Source organism: Buteo buteo, chromosome 1, assembly GCF_964188355.1.
Source record: "Buteo buteo chromosome 1, bButBut1.hap1.1, whole genome shotgun sequence".
In the NCBI taxonomy this organism is placed as follows: domain Eukaryota; kingdom Metazoa; phylum Chordata; class Aves; order Accipitriformes; family Accipitridae; genus Buteo; species Buteo buteo.
The window spans coordinates 27,164,231-27,186,820 of NC_134171.1; the positions used below are offsets into that span (position 1 = coordinate 27,164,231).

Consider the following 22,590-nt stretch of genomic DNA (forward strand, 5'->3'; position numbering starts at 1 on the left):
TGCCAGTATTATCAATAACAGGTACAGTCAAATCAGTAGTTTGTAATGGATTTCGATCTGTCTAGTCAGTTGAAATCACAGGAGAGGCAATATTCAAGGTACTTATTCCAATTATGCACCTTAAAATTAGAGTGATGGTGTTTTTTTGTTTTGTTTTGGTTTTTTTTTTTTTTGAAACAGTTCTGCCACTGGAACACCCTCCTAGTAAAAAAGCTAGAGCTGCAGGCACTTTTTAAGGTACCTGTATTTGTACTGAGAGTGCAGTCAGTAGCTTAAAAACTTTCAGTGAGCAACAGAATAATTCTTGGACATAATAAAAAAAAAAGAGATTTAAAAAAATACTGCTCAGTTATAATAGCATACTGAAATGTTGTATACTTGAAGTGGTAACACCCCCACCCCCCCTTTTTTTTTTTGCATTCTTGTACTCCACTGACTGTTTTAATCTATTTAAATTATTTTGTACAACGTATTTTGTATAACTTTGTAGGGGAGAGTCTAGCATTACAGCTTCTAGATACTGTAGTATACCAATGTTTATTTTGAAGTTACTGAATATCATTAGTGAATGGAAAAATACTGACATTAAGAGACTTGCTTTGAAACATCCTTCCCCCTCTCCCTCGTGGTTAAGGGACGGGAGGGAGGCAGTAGAATGCCTGCAATTGGTATGGTGTATTTTAATTTTTTCCCCCTCTGTGTATCATCCTTTTTTGTTAGGAATGGCAATGACATATAGGATCATAACAGATTGTATTTGGTATTTTGCATGAATATATAACAACATGTGTTTCTGATTAACAATACTGGTAGAGGAGTTTTTCACAAAGAAAGATAGACTATGTAGCTCTTACAAGACTGCTGCATAAAAAACACAGACTTCAGTTCCTGAAACTACTGGTTACTAGTATGTATTCAGGATAATGATTTTGTATTGCAGATCTATTTAGAAACCAAAGGCTGTTGTGGGAGTACAAGGAGTTCTTTGGAAATACTAAGGTAAGAGATGTTTTAAAGTTTTTGGCTGGAAAAATGCTACAGCATGTACGGTGACACCTTTTGAAGGAAAGAGTTGTGAAACAGTTGAATAAGCTTAACTATTATTGGAAGTTTTATTTGCACTGTAACATACCTGATCTGTCTCTGATTGTAATGCAGTGGTAAATGTTATGATGCCAGTTTAAATGGGTTCCTACTGTGGCAATGTAATCCACTGGTAAGGTGTGTGGGTGGTTTATTTTTGGTTGTTTTTTTGGGTTTTTTTGGTTTTTTTTTTAGTGAATTGCCACCTTATTAACAAAATTTCAGCTGTATTTGTGATTTCATCTATAGCCTATAAACATGTATAATAAATACATTACTAATATAAAGAAATGAAATAGGTTTCTTTAAGGTAAAAAAAACAAACCCCAAAACCAAAACATTAACACTTCGCTTTGTGCCCTACTGGCCCTTCCTCTTTGCTTAAGCAGACCCATTGCCTAGATCCAGGTGCTCTGCTATGGTAGAATGATTTCTTAATCTTTCTGCTGCACAGCTGGCTCCTGTCCTTATGGTTGCAGTGGCCCCTGCTGGAGTTTTTGTTAGTTGTTTATTCTTTTTATAGCCATCCATTTGTAGAAATGTGTAAGTCCCAACTGCAGTTTTGATGAGCATTCAGTAGTAAATTAGTAGGCTTCAAGGACTGTAGTTTCACTTTTGCAATAACAGGGCGATGCAAACTTTTTATTTAATAATTTGTATGGTAGGTCCTTCATGAGGTCAAGATTTGGTTATTTTATTTTAATAATCTCTTATTTCTTTATGTAGCCACGCTCCAGTGCAGCAGCTATGTTTTTCAAGGGACCAGGGAAGGTGGTAATGGTAGCTATTTGCATGTAAGTTTAAAAAAATAAATGTTTTGTTTATGCAAGTATAAAACAATTAATTTGTATTATCCTGGAAATGACAACAGTCTGTGTATTCAAGCTAAAGGTATCTGTGTCTCTGTAACTGAAGTTAATATTCATTGTTGATGGGAGAGAGTTTAGGTAAATAAATTCATCAATATATAGAGATCAGGGATAGAATATATCTGATCAGAGATGAGCAAATTTTTTGAAGTTGATCAGGCTAAACAATTTATTAAAGTAAAAGCTAAAATTTTGAAGGACATGGAGAGGCAGGCATTTAAAGTTGTCCTTTTTTCTTGCTCTTTCTCGAGAGGAAGCTTTTCATATGTTTTGAACAATCTTCCATATAACCAACAGAAAAGAATTCACTTTTCTATTTCTGCTGTTACTCAGCTCTTTATCTTTCTAACGGAGAAGGAGATATTTTAGGAGGTTTTTGCCTTTCACATGTCTTACCAGTTTGAATGAAACAAAAGTAAACTAATGATCCTGATTTTTGAAGCAAATGAACACAGAGACTATCTGGCATGAAATACACAGAAGCGTGTTAAGTTTCTCTCGGGAGATGACGGCTAAAATTTACTTACCATAAAATCTGTAATTTTAAAAATAAATTTGATTTTATAAAATGTATTTATTTGCTAAGACACTATGGATATAAGGGACCAAAATAGAAACATAGGGAAAATGCTTTTTTGGCACAGGAAACAACATTTTGAGCAGGAAGTAACTGAGTTTTTCTACAAAACTATATGCTTTTTGCTTGGGGGGAAAAAACCCACAAAGCTTGTTTGACTGAAAACCTGCCCCTTTCTTTATTGAGTATTCTACTAGTAACTACTCAGAGCTTTCCAAGTTAAAAAACATATAAGAACTGCTAGTATGGATGTTTCTAATGGGAAAAAAAAAAAAGAGGAGGTGGGGTGGGGATGGGGGAAATGTTCTATGGTCACTTCTACCTCCTTCACTTTCTTATAATGATCTAGAGAAAACAGACCTTTCCTCCTGCTTTGTAAATAGGGCATTGCTATAAACATTGCACTCTTTATTTCATAAATAGCATTTGGATGATTAGGTATTTTTATAGATGAATGCCTGGCAGCCAGGCCAGCAGAAGTTTGTAGAGCCTGTTGTATTTTTCAGTCATCTTTTTGTGGAGCTTTTTTAGAAGTTAAAGGATCTTGTCGCCCTCAAATACCTCGTGATTTTTCAGAGATTAAGTCAAGGTCACCATCAGTGCTGCTTTGTTGGTGGCTCTGATTTTGTTGACATCAGCATGATTTTTAATGGCTTGTGGTTTTGGGTCAAGAAAGGCCGGTCTGTCTTAACTTCTCCAGTTGGAATGATTTGGTAGACTTTTCACAAACTTCGGGCACCCCCAGGGAGGATGAAATGTGGTTCAGTCAAAAGCAGAGTTCTTCACTATGGATCCACTTGGAGGGTATAGACCAGCTGCACTGGCACAGTCGATGTTGTTAATAGAGTTCTGTGTACGAGGAAAAACTTTGAAGCTCTGTTTGAGAAATACAGGAAGGTAATTTTTTTTTTTATCAAAAAGGGAATAATCTATTATTAGTAAAACATTCTTCAGAGTCTGGTTGAAGTGATTTCATTGTCATGCTAATGCTTTACCTTTTGAACAATACAAAGTTCGCACAGTATATAATATTTTTAAAAAAGTTATAAGAATATTAGTAATGTTACTGCTTCTTTGGAAATAGATGTGATGAAATGTGTTTAGTTCTCAAATCTAGAGCCTAAATAGAAGATTTTTTCCGTAGATTCATAATGGATCTGAATAATTTCAGTTTGATTTTTTTTTTTAATTTTGACTTTTTTTTTAATGTCCTTTCTTCAAAACCCTGAATATTTTATGTAGGTAGACAGGAATGGTTGTGTAAACCAGACCAGGTCCTTTTAGACTATTATCTTATGCTGTAAGGTAGAGTATAAAAAGGGCAATCACATGATGGCACAATTCCCTATATGTATATTTCTCAATTCCCTGTAATTCCTGTTCCCCATATACATCTTGGGGTTTTGAGGTGGTTATCTTTAAAACAAATTTGGAATGGTAGATATGTAAAAGCAAGTATTAATGTCCTTTAATTTTTTTCAAGTGTACAGTTCAGTCAGGATAGACTTATTTGAATTTGGTTTAATTGTAATTTAAATAGTTAAGTTAGGAACCTTGATTTGAATAATTGATTTTGATCTACTTTTGCATTTGTGTATTTTTGTGAGTTTTTTTTGTCAAAGACTGATTCTGTTCATGTATCAGTACATTTTAAAGTTGCCAATTAAATTTAGACTGTACACTAAAATTGGCTTCTGACCGCAAGGAAGATGTATATCTGTTTCAATACCACCAACCCTCCCTTACCTCACCTGCCCCCATTTGGCTGGTGAATGTCTGCCTCCTATGGGGACTTTGGAATACAGTTATGAACAATTGTGTTGAATGAAACTGCTTATTTTCTAGGTGCAGAAGAGAGGCTTATTAGAAAATGCTGTATAGTAGGAGCTTTAATAAGCAAGAGAATCGTACCTAATGAATCACGGTGTTGGGTTTTTTTTGTTGGTGGGGTTTTTTTTTGGTATTTCTTGGCATGGTGTCCAAAACATTACAATAAAGTCCTTTTCAGACTTTACCTAGCTTTGGTTTGAGTTCTGTTAAGATTTCCTATTGTTTGAAATCCATGCAGATAGAAATGAGGTAGCTAAATCAGACAGTTCAGTTCATTTCAGTACAATAGAGAGAATACTTTCTGAATTGGTGGTCACTGATGTAAAAGGTAACTTTGGTTCAAACTGATTCAGAGTATTTTAGCTGTTTTCTCAGAATCTGCTGGTTTTGGATTATTTTTCCTCTGCTGTTTAAAAACTTTGTAGTATATCTTCAACAGAATTTAGGCTTTCGTAGGGCTTATTATTTTCAAATGTAGTGGTGAATTTGTTTTTTATAGCAATACATATTTTACTCGTGGTAAAAATCATGACTTCCCCCCAACTGACTTTTATCTATTGTCTTATATTAATGTGAACATCTAGTCAGACAGGAAACACCAAATAGCCTTGACGGCTCTGTAGACTCACAAGGTTTTTTGTAATTTCCCATTTAGCACTCTTCATCTTTCTATCCTATGTCTCCACCTTACTGGACATCTTTAACACATTGGTTTTGCTGGGCCTGACATTTGAAAATCTAAGTATGGGTTTCATTTTAGATTTCTAGGATTTGACATCCTAGAATTTGGAATTTGTAGGGGTGAAATAAAATACCAGCTGAGTGCCTGTTGTGTCACCTGAACAGGTGGGGGCCCCCCAACTGAATTGTACCTTCAGATAAGCTGTCAACTCCATTAATACAACATTGAGAAGAACAATACAAAAGTCAAGAGACTGTGCTCATGAATCCCACTGTAATTTATTTCATTTTCTTTCTATGCTAAAGATGCACTATGCTGTGAGTTGGAAGAACTTGTAATTAACACAAGGAGTTTAAATTATGGTTTAGTGTTACAACAGCCTTACTTTCTTCTTGGGTTATCCACTAACTTATGCATTTTTTTACTTCACACCTATAAATTATGGTGATGCTTCACCACCTCATGAGGTTATGAGACTAAATTAAAAATTCTAAAGCACGTTCAGGTCCTTGGATGTAAGGAGGTATAGAGAACAGTGCTACCTCTTGCTTGAAGAAGTGGATGTACTCTCACAGAAATTCTTTAAGGACGACCTTGGAAATTAATGTTATTTAATCAACTGTATAATTTGGGGTATGGCAAGGGGCTGGACTTGTGCTTCCTCTAACTTAAATACAATTTCTTGTTTGTTCAAAAATGCAACTACAAGATGTTAATACTTAGTTATAACACTTAATTTCATTTTAATACTTTTAAAAATTGCCAATAAGCTAAACTCAAATATATTAAAAAAAGGTAGAGGAGAATGTTATAATCCTCTAGTCTGATTTTCTTTGCAATATGATTGTAACAATTAATCTACTGATTCTGATAATGAATGTTTGAAGTGAGAATGTAGTCTCGGATTTTAGTGCTGGTAGTTACCTTTCTGTGTACAACATAACACAATGTTTACTCAAGTGAGCTTGTAACCTAAAAAAGACTTGACCAGTCACACTGGACAACTTAATAGAAAAGTTCCATAGATTATTTTTACAGCGTAATCTAATGACAGCCTTGTCTTCCTGTCTGTTTTCTTATGTTCATATCCTACTGGGAATTGCCCAAGCTGAGATTGAAGTGGGGAACCTTGCACTCCAGTATTAGGAGGGGATTTATAGGAGGCAAAGGATTGAAGAAAGAGAGAAGCAAATCGTTAAGGCTTGTATTCTCCCACTGGTAGGCAATTAGTAGTGAATGTGATGGAAGTTTTCAGGAAGTGCAACTTATTCAGAACTTTTTAGAAGTTAACAATTTTTGAAAAATAAATTGTATATCTCTACATATCAAGGTTAGCTGAAAGGGCTTTTTAACAGTAACCATGCAGAAAATCTGTATGCCTTATCTGCCTGTACAGGTCTCTAATGATTAAACTGATACTTGGTTTCACCACTTACTGGCAGGTAATGCATGATTATACAGCACTTGTGGTTTTGCTGAAAGTATTAGAGGAAATATTCTGTTGTTCTTTAGCTTATTTCTTGTCTTTGTTTTCAGAAATGGGTTGAATTTTTTCTTTAAGCTACTTGCTTGGGTTTACACGGGTTCTGCAAGTATGTTTTCAGAAGCCATACATTCTTTAGCAGACACATGTAACCAGGTGAGTGTTTTTTCCATTCTGCTTAAGCTAGCACTTGTAATAATTTTTCAGGAATAAAGACATACTTACAGTAAGTAGTTGTATTACACTTGAAAGCAATAATTCAGTCTACTAGTGTTCCTTAGTTTGCCTATACTGTCTAAATAGTAAACACCAGAGAAATGAAAGCAGTATTTTCTTTAGGAGGACTATAGCGCATGGCAAAATACTTTGTTTTTCTTTACAAAGTTTGCTCATAGATAATATTGGCATTGTAGAGAGGCCTAGAAGTTCCAAGTTCATTAGCCACAACTCTTATTAAAAATCTCTTTCAGATTCTGCTGTGGTGTGTATTTATAGTGCTTTTCCTGTTCAATACCTGTGATCATTTTTGTACTGTTTTTTATGGTTTACATGCTTCCTAGAATTAACAGTAATATATTCTAGTTGGAAAAGAGCTAGTACTTCATCTAATGACCATTTAAATAATTTTGAGGCAAAACAGTCTTAAAGGTGTTTTTTAAATAAACAGTTTGATCTGGGAGAGGGTGGGGTTTTGTTTCACTTTATTATTAAATAATTTCTGGTTTCAGTCATTCAGATTACAAAGCCTGCCCAGAGTGTGACAAGCTCTGTGTGCATGCAGTGGGAGGAAGATGTACTCTTTTCTGTGTGTTATGTAGTATACATGTGTATTTTTTAGCTTCCCAGAGACAAAAGCAAATCTCACTTACCAAGTAGTGTTAATATTATATACAGTTTTTATCAAACTGTAGGCAGATGAAGGCATATTTTGTCAGAAACTCACATTACTTTAGAAATACTGCTAAGCCCAAAGTTGTTTCTGCTGTTCCCCAATCTGAGTGCAAAGCTGTTGTTGCTCTGTTGGAAATTTACTTGACAAAACTAGTGGTTTCAACTAGTGGTTTCTGCAGTTTTATCTAGCTGCTGTCTTATTTTTTTTTTTATATTGATGCCAGTAATTTGATGGAGGGTTTATAAGCTAACAGTAAAATAACTGACCAAGTCTTGAAACCTTAAATGCAGAAGGAATCTAGAAAGAGTCACCTGTAATTATAAATAAAATCTGTTTGAATGGTGTTTGGACTAGTATTTCTGCTAATACACTATTATTTGTAGTACATCTACATTATTTCAGACTGCCTGCCCCAATTAGTTCTGTTCTTTTCTAAACCCTTGTTTTTTCATGTAATAGATTGTTCCATACTTTGGTTGCAATTTATTTTCCCTATAACTATCAAGATGGAAGTGCATCAAAAAAGGTTAAACAGGTTATAATATTAGTCAAATATACAAGCATTAGGAAATAAGTCCCAGGACAGGCTTAATTTTGTTTGTTGCAATTCATATGTGTAATGTGACCAGCCTTATCTTTAGGAAGTGGTGTCAGAAGAAAATCTTAGTAATTTGGGTTACATGCTCCTTCCTCTCTGCCTTGCTCCTTGCCCTTCCTGGACAAGAATGATGTGTCGGACATCTTAAAGGATTATTGAGAGCCTGTCCAGATAATAAAAAATTAAAATTAGGTGTTTTTAATTTTGTATTAATGTAAGAATGCAACAAGTCAGAATGTAGATTCTGAAGTGTTTTTTTAGAAATGAGTTGAAAGAGAGGAGTTCTGGTAAGCAGAACTGTGCTCAGCTACTTCATGGATCATAAATGGGACTGGAAACTAAGATGATGTACGAAGTATACCTCTCTCTTATTTTGGTTAAATGTTAACTTGAAATACTTTTCCTGTCAGTTATTGTAATAGAATGACAGACTTTGTTGTTGCTTTGTCATCTCTCAGAAGCATAATGATGAGAATTTGAGCCTCTCTGTTTCTTTTTCTATTCCTAGACTGCCTTAGCAGCCTTGCATAGCACAAGTAGCCACATACCTGGCACATTTAGTTTGATAGGTGGTGTGGCAGACTCAGAGCTGGGCATGTAATATTAGTGTGCAGGGACAAAATTAATGTTTTTTTCCACTATTTTCTTTAGTGTGCTTGAGGCATACATTACGAGACCTTGTAATTTCCCCTTCTCCCAGTGTAGAAAGAATTTTTCATGTTGCAGTTTTTGATATAGCAAGGCTTTGTAAACAAAAAAAGTACTTAAAGATGAGTGTCTGAAACCCTCCTGCAGCTCAAGCAGGAGTCCTTGGATAGGTTCGGATTCATACAAAAATGCAAGTCTTGCGCTTCTCCAAATTTGAGGAATGTATGGAACCTTAGAGCAGACTTAATGTCTTAAAAAGCATTTTAACGTAATTTTGGCTACCTTTTTGCTTCGGTTGTATCTAGTATGTTCTCTGTCCAGAAAGACTGAGTTGAGGATTCACATTTTGTTTGCTATTTTTCTGTAAATGGTTTTATGCAACCTTTCAGCTGTTCCAGCTGTAAAGTGAAGGTGGGGCACTACTAAATCAGCTGATAATACTTAAAGAAATTTATGGGGAGGCAGCCTTAAAATGTGTGATTTTCACTTGGCCAAGCATGTCAATTATAGGTGAACCAAGTTTGATAGTGGTATTATCTACCACTTAAATGTGGAAGAGCTATTCTGGTTTTTAAATGTGAAAGTTAAATGTTCCACTGGAAATGCAGGGGGGTTTTGCTCAAATATTTGAGTATGTGGTTTTGGGAAAAACGCAGGAGAAACCTTCCTGCCTCAAAGCAGCTTGCTGCTGCGAAGACTAGTCTGTCTAAATTTTAATACTAGTTATTATATTTCAATAATTCATAGTCCTAAACCAAAGCATGTGCTTTGCAAAATTGAGGTCTAGATTTATAACTTACTGCATCAGTAGTTTAATACATACCTAATTAAATTTATCCCAAATAGGCCATTTAGATAGCAAGAGGTTTTTATTTCTTTCTTCAAAATAATTTTTTTCTTTAGTTTGGAGAATACGAAGTTCACTACTGAAAGAAGCTGCAGTGTAAAATTATTGCTTTAAATGTAGTATCCTATCACCATAGTGTCTCTATAATTTCTCTTCAAGAAGGATTTATTTAAATAGCTTTGTTTCCTGAACAAGTTCATTCCTTCACATTGAAGCAGAGCAACAACACTTGTGATTGCATGTAATGTTCGTTTTTGGTTGAAATTCTAAAATTATAATTAACAGTAATTATATATATACACACACTATATAATTGCCCATGTATTTTATATATAGGTATAATTAACAATTGGGGGGGGCAGTAGATTTAGGCGACAGATTTTGAAGTTTATATTCCAACTCTAACAAAATATCAGGAACAAAGTATATGTGCAGATCAGCAAATTGCATGTGCCTTTATCTTTCAAGTTCAGTTGATGTAGAATGTTTCAAAATATTTTTTTTTTTTAACAAGGGTTTTTTCCTTTTATCCTAAATAGGCATTGCTAGCTTTGGGCATCAGTCAGTCTGCAAGGACGCCTGACCCTAGTCATCCGTAAGCTTTTTGAGTAAATAATGATTTTGGTAATTATATATAGGAGTAAGTTCACTTCTTGTTTGTGCGTCACCTTGTTCTTTTTAATCTTCTGTGTCATATAGTTTCTGAAATGCATAGTTTCTGATTTTACAATAGATAAAATAAAAGGGTTTTCTTCCAAACTGCAGGAGTTGTAGCTTCAGTGGCTTGATGAATGCTGTATTTCATGATTTTTTTTTTTTGTGGTCTGCAGGGTTGTTTCTCTTACATGTTGCCATGCCTCTCTCCAGCTGCTGTTTCTCTACCCCCTGCAACTTTTTTTCCTTCTTAAATATGTTATCACAGAGGCGCTACCACTATCGCTGATTGGCTTGGCCTTGGCTGGTGGCGAGGTCCGTCTTGGAGCCGACTGGTATTGGCTCTTTTGGACATAGAGGAAGCTTCTAGCAGCTTCTCACAGAAGCCACCCCTGTAACCCCCCTGCTACCAAAACCTTGCCATGCAAACCCAATACAAAGTTGTTCTAGGCTCTTCTACCTTCTCCGATGGATAGATTTACTTTGTTTTTAAACCCTGTTCATGTGAATGGCAAGATTTTTTAAAAAATAAAAAATACTGTCCTCTTCCTGTTTTCAAATAAGTGCTTTTCTGCAAGGCAGCTACTTGTCTCGTAAGGACGTGTGTTTGACTTAAACTACTCTGGTTTTATCTGAGTAATAGGGATATTATTGATAAGTTCTTACAACTTCATGAAAGTTAAGCTAATCTCTCCATGATGTTTTCTTGATGTTGACCTGCTTTACAATTCACACATTTGGGCAAGTCGTTCATGCTGTAAGCACTAGTTCAAAATATGTCTAATTTGCAGAATTAGTTAAGATTTTCTTCATTAAGAGCATCATGTAATTTGAAAAAATATTTTAATCTTAAATTTGTCTAAATATTCATTGTGTCTCCTTCCCCTTTCCCACTTTTTTCCTTTCTTCTTTAATATAGTCTTTTGTACTATTGGTTTTTAAATGTTGCTAAAGAAATATACTGTTTGTAGTAGCAGTTAATATAAAAAAAAAGGGAATAAATGTACGCTTTTAATATTGCTTTAGCTTTTCCCACTGCTCTTAAAAACTGCAAGTGTTGAATGTCTGCAGTTAGCTGAACTACTTAAAGATGTCACAAATTTTAATCCCTTTAAAATAGCATTATAAAATACATAGGCTGGCTGCCTACAAGGCTAGAGTTTTCATTTAGAAGTAGCATTTCAAGGAAATGTAAAAGTGACATGAATGTTGGGGGTTTTTTTTGTTTGTTTTGTTTTTTTTTTTTTTTTTTACAGTAGTAAAATCCTCAGTCTGTGCACAGGAGCTGATACAGCTGTGTAAATAGCTTGTTTAAAAATGAATTAGAAAAAGATCTATGCTTGATATCCTTGGCGTGTACTAGATATCCTTTTCCACGTGGCTTTTTTTTCCTTGGGTTGGATTGGATTTGGCAGCTTTGTCTTAAATAGATGTCCAGTCATATGATGATAATTGAAGACATACAAAAATTAATGGAAAAAACTTGTAGATATGTTTGCAGAGATAAAGAATTTTATTTTACTAAATCGCTTCCTTTGTTTTCATCTAGGTATGGTTTCACAAACATGCGCTATATTGCCTCACTTATTAGCGGGGTTGGCATTTTCATGATGGGTGCAGGACTTTCGTGGTATCATGGGATCATAGGTTTACTCCACCCTCATCCTATAGAATCTCTTCTCTGGGTAAGCTAATCTTGTCTGATATTGTATCTAATGCTGGTGACTTAATAGAAAGTAATGGCATGGTCTGAAATTCACTTTCTGAGTCAGTTTGAATCCCGACACAATTAACTCAAATGATCCTAAATGAGAATGTGTTTTAAGAAAAAAAGCATGTTAAACTATAGCTGATCTTATAGCAAAATGAGCTGTTCTTTAAATGCTACATCTTCCCTTCACACCTCCCAAGAGGTCTTCCTTTCCCATCTTGCAGTACATTGCATAATTCATATATTGTTGGTTGCCTTCTGTTTAAGGACGGCTACATGACACAGTGGGTAATGAGGTTCTGGAATGCTGCGTTTGAATAGTCTATGGTGAAGAGATCTGTACAAATATGCATATAACGTAATAATAACGTAATAATTGAGACTTTTCTTTTATACAGGCATACTGCATTTTAGCAGGGTCATTGGTGTCTGAAGGAGGTATGCAGTTTCAAGAAATATTTCTATTTAAGTATTCATAATCTCGAAGAGTACAGTGCAATTACAGTAATAATTGGCACTTGCTTACACAGTAAAGTTTTGAGCTCTGTTGCAAATATTTGTGTTGTAAACAAACAAACAAAAAGTTGGGAAAACTTTTTTTCTTACCTGTCTATATAATAAGAAGTTGAAGAACACATTATTTGGGAAGTATATGTAGAATGCCTTTTTGGTATTCAACTATCAGCGAATATAACTGTTCTGATTTGTATGGGAGATGCATGTAGAAAAGAAGATAACTTTATGCTTTGTCATTACTCAATTATCAATAATCAGAGCTTTCTTGATGTTTCTATGATATGAAGTTCCATCTTTTCAAAATGGAAACAAGTCTTTTTGCCTCTAAACATTTTCAGCAACTACTTTGGTGTTGTTTCAGCTACCCTTCTTGTTGCTATAAATGAAATTCGCAGAAGTGCTCGAGCCAAGGGTCTGTCATTTTATCAATATGGTATGTGTCGTTACAGCAATAAGGTATGTGGTTATTTAAAACAGAATCTATTTACCAGTGTTTGCATAACAAGAGAAGCAATTTTGTCTGTTTTCCCTTTCCTCTTGCTATATTGATCTGTTTTCTATTCTAGTAACAAATACATTCTACAAATTAGATGAAAACCTGTTCAGAAACAATACTTCGATACTTTTACTAAACTACTTGGATTTTTCATGTTAAATGCCCCTTAAAATTTTTCAAACATTTTGGAGAAGCTTCCATAATTGACACAGGGCTTGTTCTGTGTATTTATGAATGCTTCCAGAAGTGTGCATATGCAAAAATTTGGTTTACGCTTATATACTTAGGGAAATTTTTCTTTTAAGTTGCCGGTGTTAATATAGTTTAAGTACTCTGCATAATGTAGTAAAGCTAGCTTTCCAAAGCAATGTTATTTTTTTGTTGTTGTATATGCAGTCGTGCAGAGTCGTGATCCTAGTACGAACGTGGTGTTACTGGAGGATGCTGCAGCAGTTCTGAGTGTGGCTGTAGCTGCTACCTGTATGGGTCTGACTTCTTTAACAGGTAAAATTCTGCCTCAAACTGAGGCAAGCAGGATGTGAATTTCCTCCTGTGCGTGATATGAACACAGAGCACTTAGTTTATATTGGTTGAGTAAAATACATCTCTACTGTTTTTCTGATACTTGTACTTTGTAAGCTTCTGGAGGTTTATACTGTTCTCTGATCTGATTTCTAGTAGTTTGAGTTGAAAATATGTAAAATATGAAAAACCCCATACTTTTTTTAGTGTCTTATTATTGGTGGGGTTAAGCTTGAAAGAGTACTCACAGATCGGTCTAACTTCCTTTTGAGCTATTTTGTAATACAAACTAAGGGTTTTTTAACTGAACGTGTATTTATTGTAGTCAGTTATGTAAATCCCTTTGTGCCATGGTGGGATTACATAATTTGAGCTTCCTTATTCAGTGGTGTGCAGCTCCATGTGCATGTGGGGAGGATTTAAGGAAGCAGTTCTTTCCTTCCTTTTGATATGTAGTGGTATTAGTGTTACCTTCAGATTACAACAGCTGCTCCTGAACGGTGTGGCAAACCTAACTCACACAGGTAGGATGATCTATATGGCAACTGATTCAAAGTCTGTCTTTGCTGCACAGTTAAGTTTCTAAAGAGGAAAGATTATTTATTTGTCCCTTTTTAAGTATTGGCCTGGGCTTTTCAATTGTTTAAAAAAATAAATGTGGTAATTTTGTTTCTTTGTGGCTTCTAATGAGTTAGTTGCAAGTTTCAGTTCTATATAGAAGGCAGTTTTTTATTCCATCTCTAGTTTCTTTCATAAACTTAAAAATACTTTACTGTTTCTACAAATCTGAATATGAATGAATGTATGTTTAAAACGTCTGAGTACTGTATTCCAGAAATGGTTAATACTTGCAAGTTTCTGAGTTACTGATAAAAGAACACAGACTTTTGTGCTACTACCTGTGTTTAGGTGTATATAATTTTGTATTAATAAAGGTAAATCTGTACACAGAAACCCAAATAGCTGATGAGTTTACCATTTATGAGTCCTGCAGGAGACAGGAGTGGCTGACGGACAAGAGGGACTTTTGAAACATTATCTTAAGATAACTTGTTTTCTTCCAGTTTCATCTTGTTCCTCAGTAGGAAAGAATTGCCAGTGCATTAAAAAAACCAAACCACCCCAAAACCAAAACAAAAAAAGCCCACCAATAAACCCCAAAACCAACACCCCTCCCCCTCCAAAGCCCCCCAAACTATGTACTCTTTACAGTGTGAAATCTGAATTATCTGCTATGTTTTATTAATGTTCTGTGAAACTAATTTGACATGTCTTGTTTAGGAAACCCTTATTATGACAGTGTGGGGTCTCTAGGTGTTGGAACTTTATTAGGAACTGTGTCAGCATTTCTAATCTACACTAACACTGAAGCCCTTCTGGGACGATCCATTCAGCCTGAACAACTGCAGCGCCTCACCGAGTTACTGGAAAGTGATCCTGTAGTAAGGTAAGAATCTTTACAGCTCAATCTCTACTAAGAACAACAAAAAGCAAAAAAATAACATTTGCAAAAAATAGTTCAAGCACTTTAAATGAGAGAAATCTGGTGAAATTGATTATTTTTAGGGTGGATTCTTCTGTTTTGAGATTTTTAGAATCTTAATTATTACTAACTTCTATTTCTGCGATAAAAATTTCGATGAGTGCATACTCGTACCTCTCATATTCCACAGCTGAAATAAAATTGCAAATATGTTCTAACAGTTACACTAATTACAGGAGTTGACAATGACTTAATGAGAAAGCCATCACAAAACTATTTTCAAATGCATGAAATGCAAGTGCTTACATGATACTGTAATGTTGCTTTTATAGTTTATTAGCACTTTAAATATTTAATTCTGTTACTGTTAATATTCAGCGTCTGGAATTCTGTAGCTGTTGGCAGTGAAGTGCTGCAGTATTATGATGTAATAGATTCTGCATGGTAAATGCTTACAAAATGAACTTAATGCTAATTTCTCTTCAGAAATCTGCAATTTGTAGTGAAATAAACTTATAGCTCATTGTAATTATGAAATCTTGTTTAAATGCTTTTTAAGGAGCTATTTTAGCTTTAACCCTATTAACCTTAATTTAGAAGCAAACCCCTTTTTGTTTCCTTCTTATTCTATATTCAGAAATATATTTCTGTGTAAATCAGCTGGAATATTTTAGTGCTTTTTTTATTTATTTGTAGTCATTACTGAGCTCTGGAAAAAAAAAAAAAACCAAGCCCATTAGTTAACACCAGAATACTTGAAAGAAACAAAGTGCTGCATCATCTCAGTTGCAAGCAACAGGTCTGAACAACATGCCCTTCATTCCAGACACTAAACAAGATTCCTTTCTTATTTTGGAACAGAATTGTGTTAGAATTTTCATGTGTCAGTAACTAAACTCTGTTAAAGTATTTGTGGTGGCCCTGGATTGGTCTAAATGGAGGAGCATGTGTCAACAGTGCTGTGTTAGACTAGGTGAGTTCACATGGTTATTTGTACATGACTTCTGTAGTTCTTTTTTCCAAAGTGCACAGTTGGCTTTTGCTTGTCTCAGACTGGAATCATAAAATTTCTCCTATTCCAAGCACCCTTTTATATTATATTCCATTTTGTAGATGGCTATAACCTCTCAACAGAGCAGACTTACTTCATCTCCTTCTTGCTGTAGACATTTTTAAAAAACAAGAAGTAACTTTATTCTTCCTGCTTTTTTAAAAATTAAAAAACTGAAGACTTGGTAAAAAACCTGCATGTTTCTCTTAAGGTTAGAAGCTGAAACTCATTTAGGTACTTCTCAAAACACTGTTTGCAGGACCTTCTGTATGCACTTTTGTCTTGAGTGATCTCTTTCTTAGATCCATTACATTATCCACTTTGATTTCTTCTAGCGTACACTTCATCTTTGACCAAGTTCTTGTTGTAACAAGCCTAATATCTTGAGCTTGGTTAACTTACATCTTCTAATAAGGCATTGGGTCTTGACCTCAGAATTCTCTGAGGTGTAAATGTATATTACCGTTGCTTGTAACTAGGCAAAATTTTGGGAAAAAGCTACTCTAAATGTTTTTTTCTTATTCCAACCTTTGGTTAGTTATGTTTTTTGGTTTGTTTGTTTTCAACTTTTTTCTGTGAAATGAGGAAGTCTTTTAGCTTCAAGTATTTCTTCAAAAGGCTACTTGTACATTTTCATCACATAGCTTTGGGCTTGTAAGAGTTTCAGCATTTTCTTGTACATTCAAAATCCCATTTTCTTAAATGGAGTTGTGTAGTAGTATGTCCTACTCTTACTTTTTTTTTCTAGTGACACAAAATGTAAAAGAAAAAGCTCCTGAGGACTGGTCTGCTTCTGAAGCTGTGACTCATATTTACTCTTTTTATTTCAACCTTTCAGGGTTTTAAGCTATCAAACTATATCTGAGTTCTCAATGCAATCCTTTTTGCAGCTGCTGCTTCCCAGAACAGTCCTCCCTTGCTCTTTCAGGGAGAGTTTGCAATCTTTATTTTCAGATGTGTTCTGCCAAATATGAAGGGGATATATTAGGGAATCATTTAGTATTCACCAGAAGGTATTCTAGATCCAAATTGACCAAAGGGTCCAGAAGGTCTGATTTCCACTCTCCCCTGCCCCTGTCAGCACCACCACCACTTAGCTTACTATTCTAGCAGTAGGTTGCCTGAACATCATGTTCCGCTGCTAATTATGAAGTGTTTCATTTATCAGACAATAGTAACTGCTGTGCTACTAAAATAAATCTGTGTTGTTGATTTTTTTTCCCCAGCTAAATCTTGATTTATTTATTTATATTTTTTTTCAACAGAGGGCAGTTTGACAAGACCTACATTCCATAAAACCTTAATGACTGGAATTAATGCTCTTTATATATAATTTTTTTCCCTACCCTTTTCACTGTTTTTCCTTGGGTTGTCAGGTGAAGCTGTCTTTAGTTAAATGGATTGCCTCATTTGCTGTTCTTAAATTTTGGCACAGTGTTGTTAATCTACTCTTGTTTTGAATTCTCATCAGTATTGCAGGATGAAAAATTAATTGGCCTTCACAGTTATTCTTAGTTCTTTTTACTCTTGAATGCAACTTTTGGAGCCTGCTGAATTAGAAGCATTTTCTTCCTTTTAAATATCCAGTATGCTTCTCTGCTACTAATAGGGAAATGTTTTGTTGTACTAATACAGTTTTGCTTTTTTAGATCAAGACGACAATGATTATTGCATGTTTCTGCCTAATCTGTATCATCAGTAACAATTTTACCATTTCCATCTAATAGCAGGCTTGTTTCCAGGTTGTCCTTTGGTGTTGCTATACTTAAAAAATGTTGGTTTGTATCACATACAGTGCCTTTTTTTATGCTTCTCCTATCAGTTTTCTGGACATCATAATTTCTTTCTTAGGCTCATGGCTATTTCCCCTTTCTTTTCATTTTGCTTGGTAATTTCTAGTTGTAGCCCTTATTTCATTTGTGATCCAGAATGGGCTTTCAGTCAGATTTGTTCTCAGCTGGAAATTTATTTGATTTTGTTTTTTGCTATACAAACATTCCATTCTTAACTCTCATTCACACCTTTGGTGTCTCTTTCTTGTGTTCAGCTTAACTGAAGTGTAGGAGATTAGGCTTTCAGAACTGTGAAATAAAATATATGATGTGGTACAGACTGTCCTGATTCTGTTCTTATGGAATGTAATTATGGATCCTTAGGCATAAACTATTCTTAGTGACAGTTCCATCTTTTTAATTTTTACTTCATTGTAACAGTTATTGGGTAATGGTGCTACTGTTGTGCTGGAAAATCTGTTATTCTGGTTGGAGGGAAAAAAAAAAAAGTATTACAACTGATGGCTCAAAACCAGTAACTTAATATCCTCTGACAAATCTTTCTTTAATGTGAAACTTGCTCTTTTCCCTAGTTTGAATTGCCTACTAGCCATCCAGAAGCTTCCATAAGAAAGCTTTGTAGCTTAAGTTTTAGCCTACACATCTGTATTTTTGAATTATTAGTGATTTTTCTCCTCCTGACTCGCTGTCTTATCTTTCTTGGACAGATTATAAGCAGTAAGGTAGACATGTTTTCTTCACATTTACAGAATATGCATCATTCAACTGAATTCTATCAGGTTACTGCTTAATGAGAATCTCAAATATCTCTTGTTATCTTATTGCTTAGCTCCGATAGGCACTTGATACTTCTTCAGCATTTTTGAATCACATGGATTCAAATTCTCTTCAGTAACCCTCATTGGACCACATCCGTTATCCTAAATACCCTTTGTGCGAGGAGGTAGTTTGCCAGTTAGGTTACTCCAGTTAATACTGTTACGATTTGGTAGCTTCCCACAGAATAGCTGTGTAAATTTAATTGGAGCTGGAAATTCTTTATTGCTACCAGTAAACTGATAGTTCTTTTAATTTGCTTAAATGTTTACTAAGATGTATTTTTTGGTGTTTCTATATTTAGTGCATGTTCTATTTCTTTTTTAATGTGCTTACCTCTCCTCCACCCTGAGTATTACAAGAAATATTCCATAAACATTTCCTGTGACTGTTCATCTTAAATTTCAGCCTCCTGTTCCTTGTCGGCTGTTTACTCTAGCAGGTTACTTCTGAAATATATGCCTTCCACTTTCTTCCTGCACCGCCTGTGAAGTTAGTTCAGATTTATAAACATTCAGATGAGAAGAAACATTTCTAGTTGGGAAGAGTAAATTTGCTTGAGACAAAGGGCATGCTAAATTTAAAGATGCTTTGAAAATGCACAACTTAGTAAAATGAATGCGGAAAAAAAGTTTAGTAACTTTCCATCAAGTGAGCTTTATTGCTGAATCTAAATTTTGTGTTAGAATTTTAAAAATTATGAAGATTGCATTTTTCTGTTAATAAAACCGAAGTCTTTGGAATATTTTATAGTTGACCTCAGATACTTGTTTTCATTTGGAAATGTCAGAAGAAATAGTTTCAAAAATTTGAAACTTCTCTGTGATTTATGTCCCGTATTTTAGTATCCACTTTTTTTTTTCCTGGCCTTGATGGAAAAATGTGGAAACTTACTCTGCAGTGGCTACTTTAAATTCTACTTAGCCTTAAAGATAAACTAAGTTTCTGTTAATCTAGTTGGAAAAAACCCTAGAGTATTTTATTTTGTTATTTTATTTTATATTCATTCTGCTGTTGAAATGCACCACAATATGTCTGGGTCCTGAGTTTGCTTCATATCTTTTTATCCCTGAAAAATAGAGGGCTTTTTGTTTATTACTTAGATAAACTCCGTGATGTGTGAATATAACAAACTGGAACAAAACTATGCTATGGAAAAACAGAATTTTTCAAAGGACCAAAAGATAAACATATTGCAACTTTCATGTTCTTCTATTTATTAGGAACCTTTAAATAAATATGTATGTTCAGCATTTGCAAACAGCTGTATTGTGACCAGTTGTGATCAATAATTCAATACGATCAAAAATGAGTTCCAGACACAGTATCCGTAACTTTCTTATGTCAAATATAACTTTGATAGAAAATTCTCCAAAAGGCCATGCCTTTACAAATTGTAGTTATCTAGGAAAGGACGCTTCTATAGTTGCAATGTGTGCTTTCAGTAATTGACAATAGATTATTGTTCCTTACATGAGAACTGAGGGTACTTAAAGATTGTTACCGTGTCATGTATATGTACATGCACAAAAACTTTTGTATAGTAGCAAGTAAGTTGAACTTAAAAGTTTAACTCAGAATAGGGAGGTTCTCACATTCTATTGTGGGATGTTTTTTGGTTTTTTTTGTCTTTTTTTGTTTTTATACTATTGGTCTAGTTCTAAATCTGCAATGCTTCTTGTAGTCTGTCTTTTATTACAGCGAGCCATTTCTAGATGTTTTGGTGTAGCGGATACCTGTGGAAGTGGTATAACCAGTTAAATATAAATCAGTATTTAATGGAAGTGTGTGATGGCAAAATGAGGATATGTTAGTCAAAGGCAGTGGCCTTTTAAAATTACAGGATCATTTTACTGTGACGATATTGTTAATATCAGAAGTCGAACTAGCTAGTTGTTTGTTTTATGTTGTTCTACATTTTTTTTAAAAATTATGTGTTTCAGAGCAATTCATGATGTTAAAGCCACAGACATGGGAATGAGCAAAGTGAGATTCAAGGCAGAAGTAGACTTTGATGGACGGGTTGTTACTCGTTCTTACCTGGAAAAACAAGACATTGAACAGCTGCTACAAGTATGTTTTAAAAAAATGATTTTGTAACTTCCAATATTTGATATTTACTTTCCAGTTTCACGTATGTCTAAACCCAAGATTTTCAAGTAGGTGACATATATTTCACTTCTTAATTTTCAGGGATTGCAGATGTTTCTACTTTGTGTTAGCGTGTTAAATATCTGTACATGGAATCATATTATGTGCTGCTGAAATAGAGCCACTTCTGGGCTGAGTAGGGCCTGGGTAGGAGGAGGACCAATTTTTTTTTTAAGTTCAATTTTTTGTTAGAAAATACAGATTTGTCCAAAATAATTTTGATGAGAACATAGTTATTCCAATAAATTTTTACTGAATTACAAGATCCCTAGTTAAAACTGGAAGCCTGTCACCTGAGAATAAGCATCTGTTTTGGCAGAGCCGTTTGCCTTGGGTGCTGGAGATGCAGTGTTACAGTTTACAGATTCTGCCATTCAGACTAGGCTTGAATGTGGATTGCTTGCATCACATGACTTAGCATTTTGACAGCATTTAACAATTAACCATCCTTAAGTAAGTGTCTGTCTCTGATTTTAGTGTTGTTCAGAGTAGCTTTTCTTAATCCCTCTCTTCAATATAGAAATGCAAAACTGCTTTCAGCTGGATTCTAAATGGCAAAGCTATGAAGTAAAGACTAAATCATCTAAATTACAGGGAGAGTTTTAAGTGGGCAAAATGTTTCGCTTGCTTACCCGCTTTCATCAGTAACTTACCTATATACATTTGCTTGTGTACCTACAAGATTTCTTTCTCTGCTACGCTTTCAAAATGAAAAGTAGATGTCAGATGTCTGCATTTTATGTCTGTCTGTTAAACACTACTTAGAAGTTATCTGAGTTTACATTTAAATTACTGCAATTTTTTAAACCATTAGTCAGTGTCCCAGTTTTTAAAAAGTACCGCCCTTTAATGTCAAAATAAGAATGTATGTATATTATATATGTAGTGCAGTAAGTGATCTGTTCATGTGTCGGATTTCAATTTGATACATTTTTGAGACGAAAAGTGCCATCAGCTTTGTACAACTGAGGCACTGCAGGTTTGCTTGGTTTTATATTGCCAAGTCTCAGTCGCTTTGCTATTGCAGCTATTTAATATGCTACTTTTCTTTTCAAAGGTTTTGTTAGCTTTTGTTCTTTACCCACTATTCCCTTTGGCGATTGCATACAGCCTTCCCTGGTTCTTCCAACTAGTATTGTTGGGAAAGTTCTTCCTGATTGTTTCTAGGTTGGCAACTGTTTTCCTACACAGGTCATTGTAGTTTCATGTAGTAACCTCGTGTCAGCTATAAAACCATGGTTGAAAGATAGCCACTTTTAGCAGGACTCAGCCATACGAAGTCAAGAGCAGACATAGTGCTTGCCTTTTGATCTATAGTTTTTCAAATAACTAGCTCATTCAGCTGGCACTGCTATCAACATTACTTTCTAAAGTTGTGAAATATTTGTTGAAATTCTGTCATTCAGATTAATCTCATTTCTTTTTCTTGTTAGACTTGCTGTGATCATAGTCATGGATTATTGTGGTTGGAATATCTTTTAAGCTCTCTCCAATTACATTATTCCTCCTCAGTTTTGGAGTAATGGGGAGGGAGGGAAGAAATTGATCTTGTGTTGTAGTTATATACACAAGAAGAATTAGCTATTTAATAATTACTCTGTTAGCAGTAACCTATTTGTTCTAAACATACTGCAGCTGTATTGCCTAAACTATGGCTGAGATACTACAGGGCAAATGGCTTCTGGCCAACTTGGTGCGAGACCTCTACGGAAAGCTCATGGCAATGCTGTAATACCTGCTTTGGTGTTTCTGGTGTCTGTGGTTTTTTTGGAGGGACAAGCATAGTAGCATCTTGTCTTCCTTAACATCATTCCTTCAGTCTTGTGTGCTGTGGGTCTCTTAGTCTGAGTTCCTAACAAGTATCTTGTGAGTTTTGTGATATTATGGA

At 34.8% G+C, this 22,590-nt stretch overlaps 1 protein-coding gene across 2 annotated transcripts in view; it reads left to right on the forward strand.

Annotated features, from left to right (window-relative positions):
* SLC30A9 (solute carrier family 30 member 9) overlaps positions 1-22,590 on the forward strand; it is a 39,817-nt gene that overhangs the window by 12,050 nt on the left and 5,177 nt on the right. Inside the window, exons 7-17 of one of the 2 annotated variants that reach the window (XR_012650050.1) lie at positions 941-999; positions 1,810-1,877; positions 6,578-6,680; positions 10,049-10,104; positions 11,713-11,848; positions 12,273-12,312; positions 12,752-12,823; positions 13,283-13,390; positions 14,690-14,855; positions 15,753-15,864; positions 20,495-20,624. Coding sequence is in view for 1 of the 2 variants with exons in the window: in XM_075025050.1 (XP_074881151.1) it covers positions 941-999; positions 1,810-1,877; positions 6,578-6,680; positions 10,049-10,104; positions 11,713-11,848; positions 12,273-12,312; positions 12,752-12,823; positions 13,283-13,390; positions 14,690-14,855; positions 20,495-20,624 (938 nt within the window). In the remaining variant the exon portion in view is untranslated. The remainder of the gene's footprint in view (positions 1-940; positions 1,000-1,809; positions 1,878-6,577; positions 6,681-10,048; positions 10,105-11,712; positions 11,849-12,272; positions 12,313-12,751; positions 12,824-13,282; positions 13,391-14,689; positions 14,856-15,752; positions 15,865-20,494; positions 20,625-22,590) is intronic. The other variant, XM_075025050.1, reaches the window with a different exon arrangement.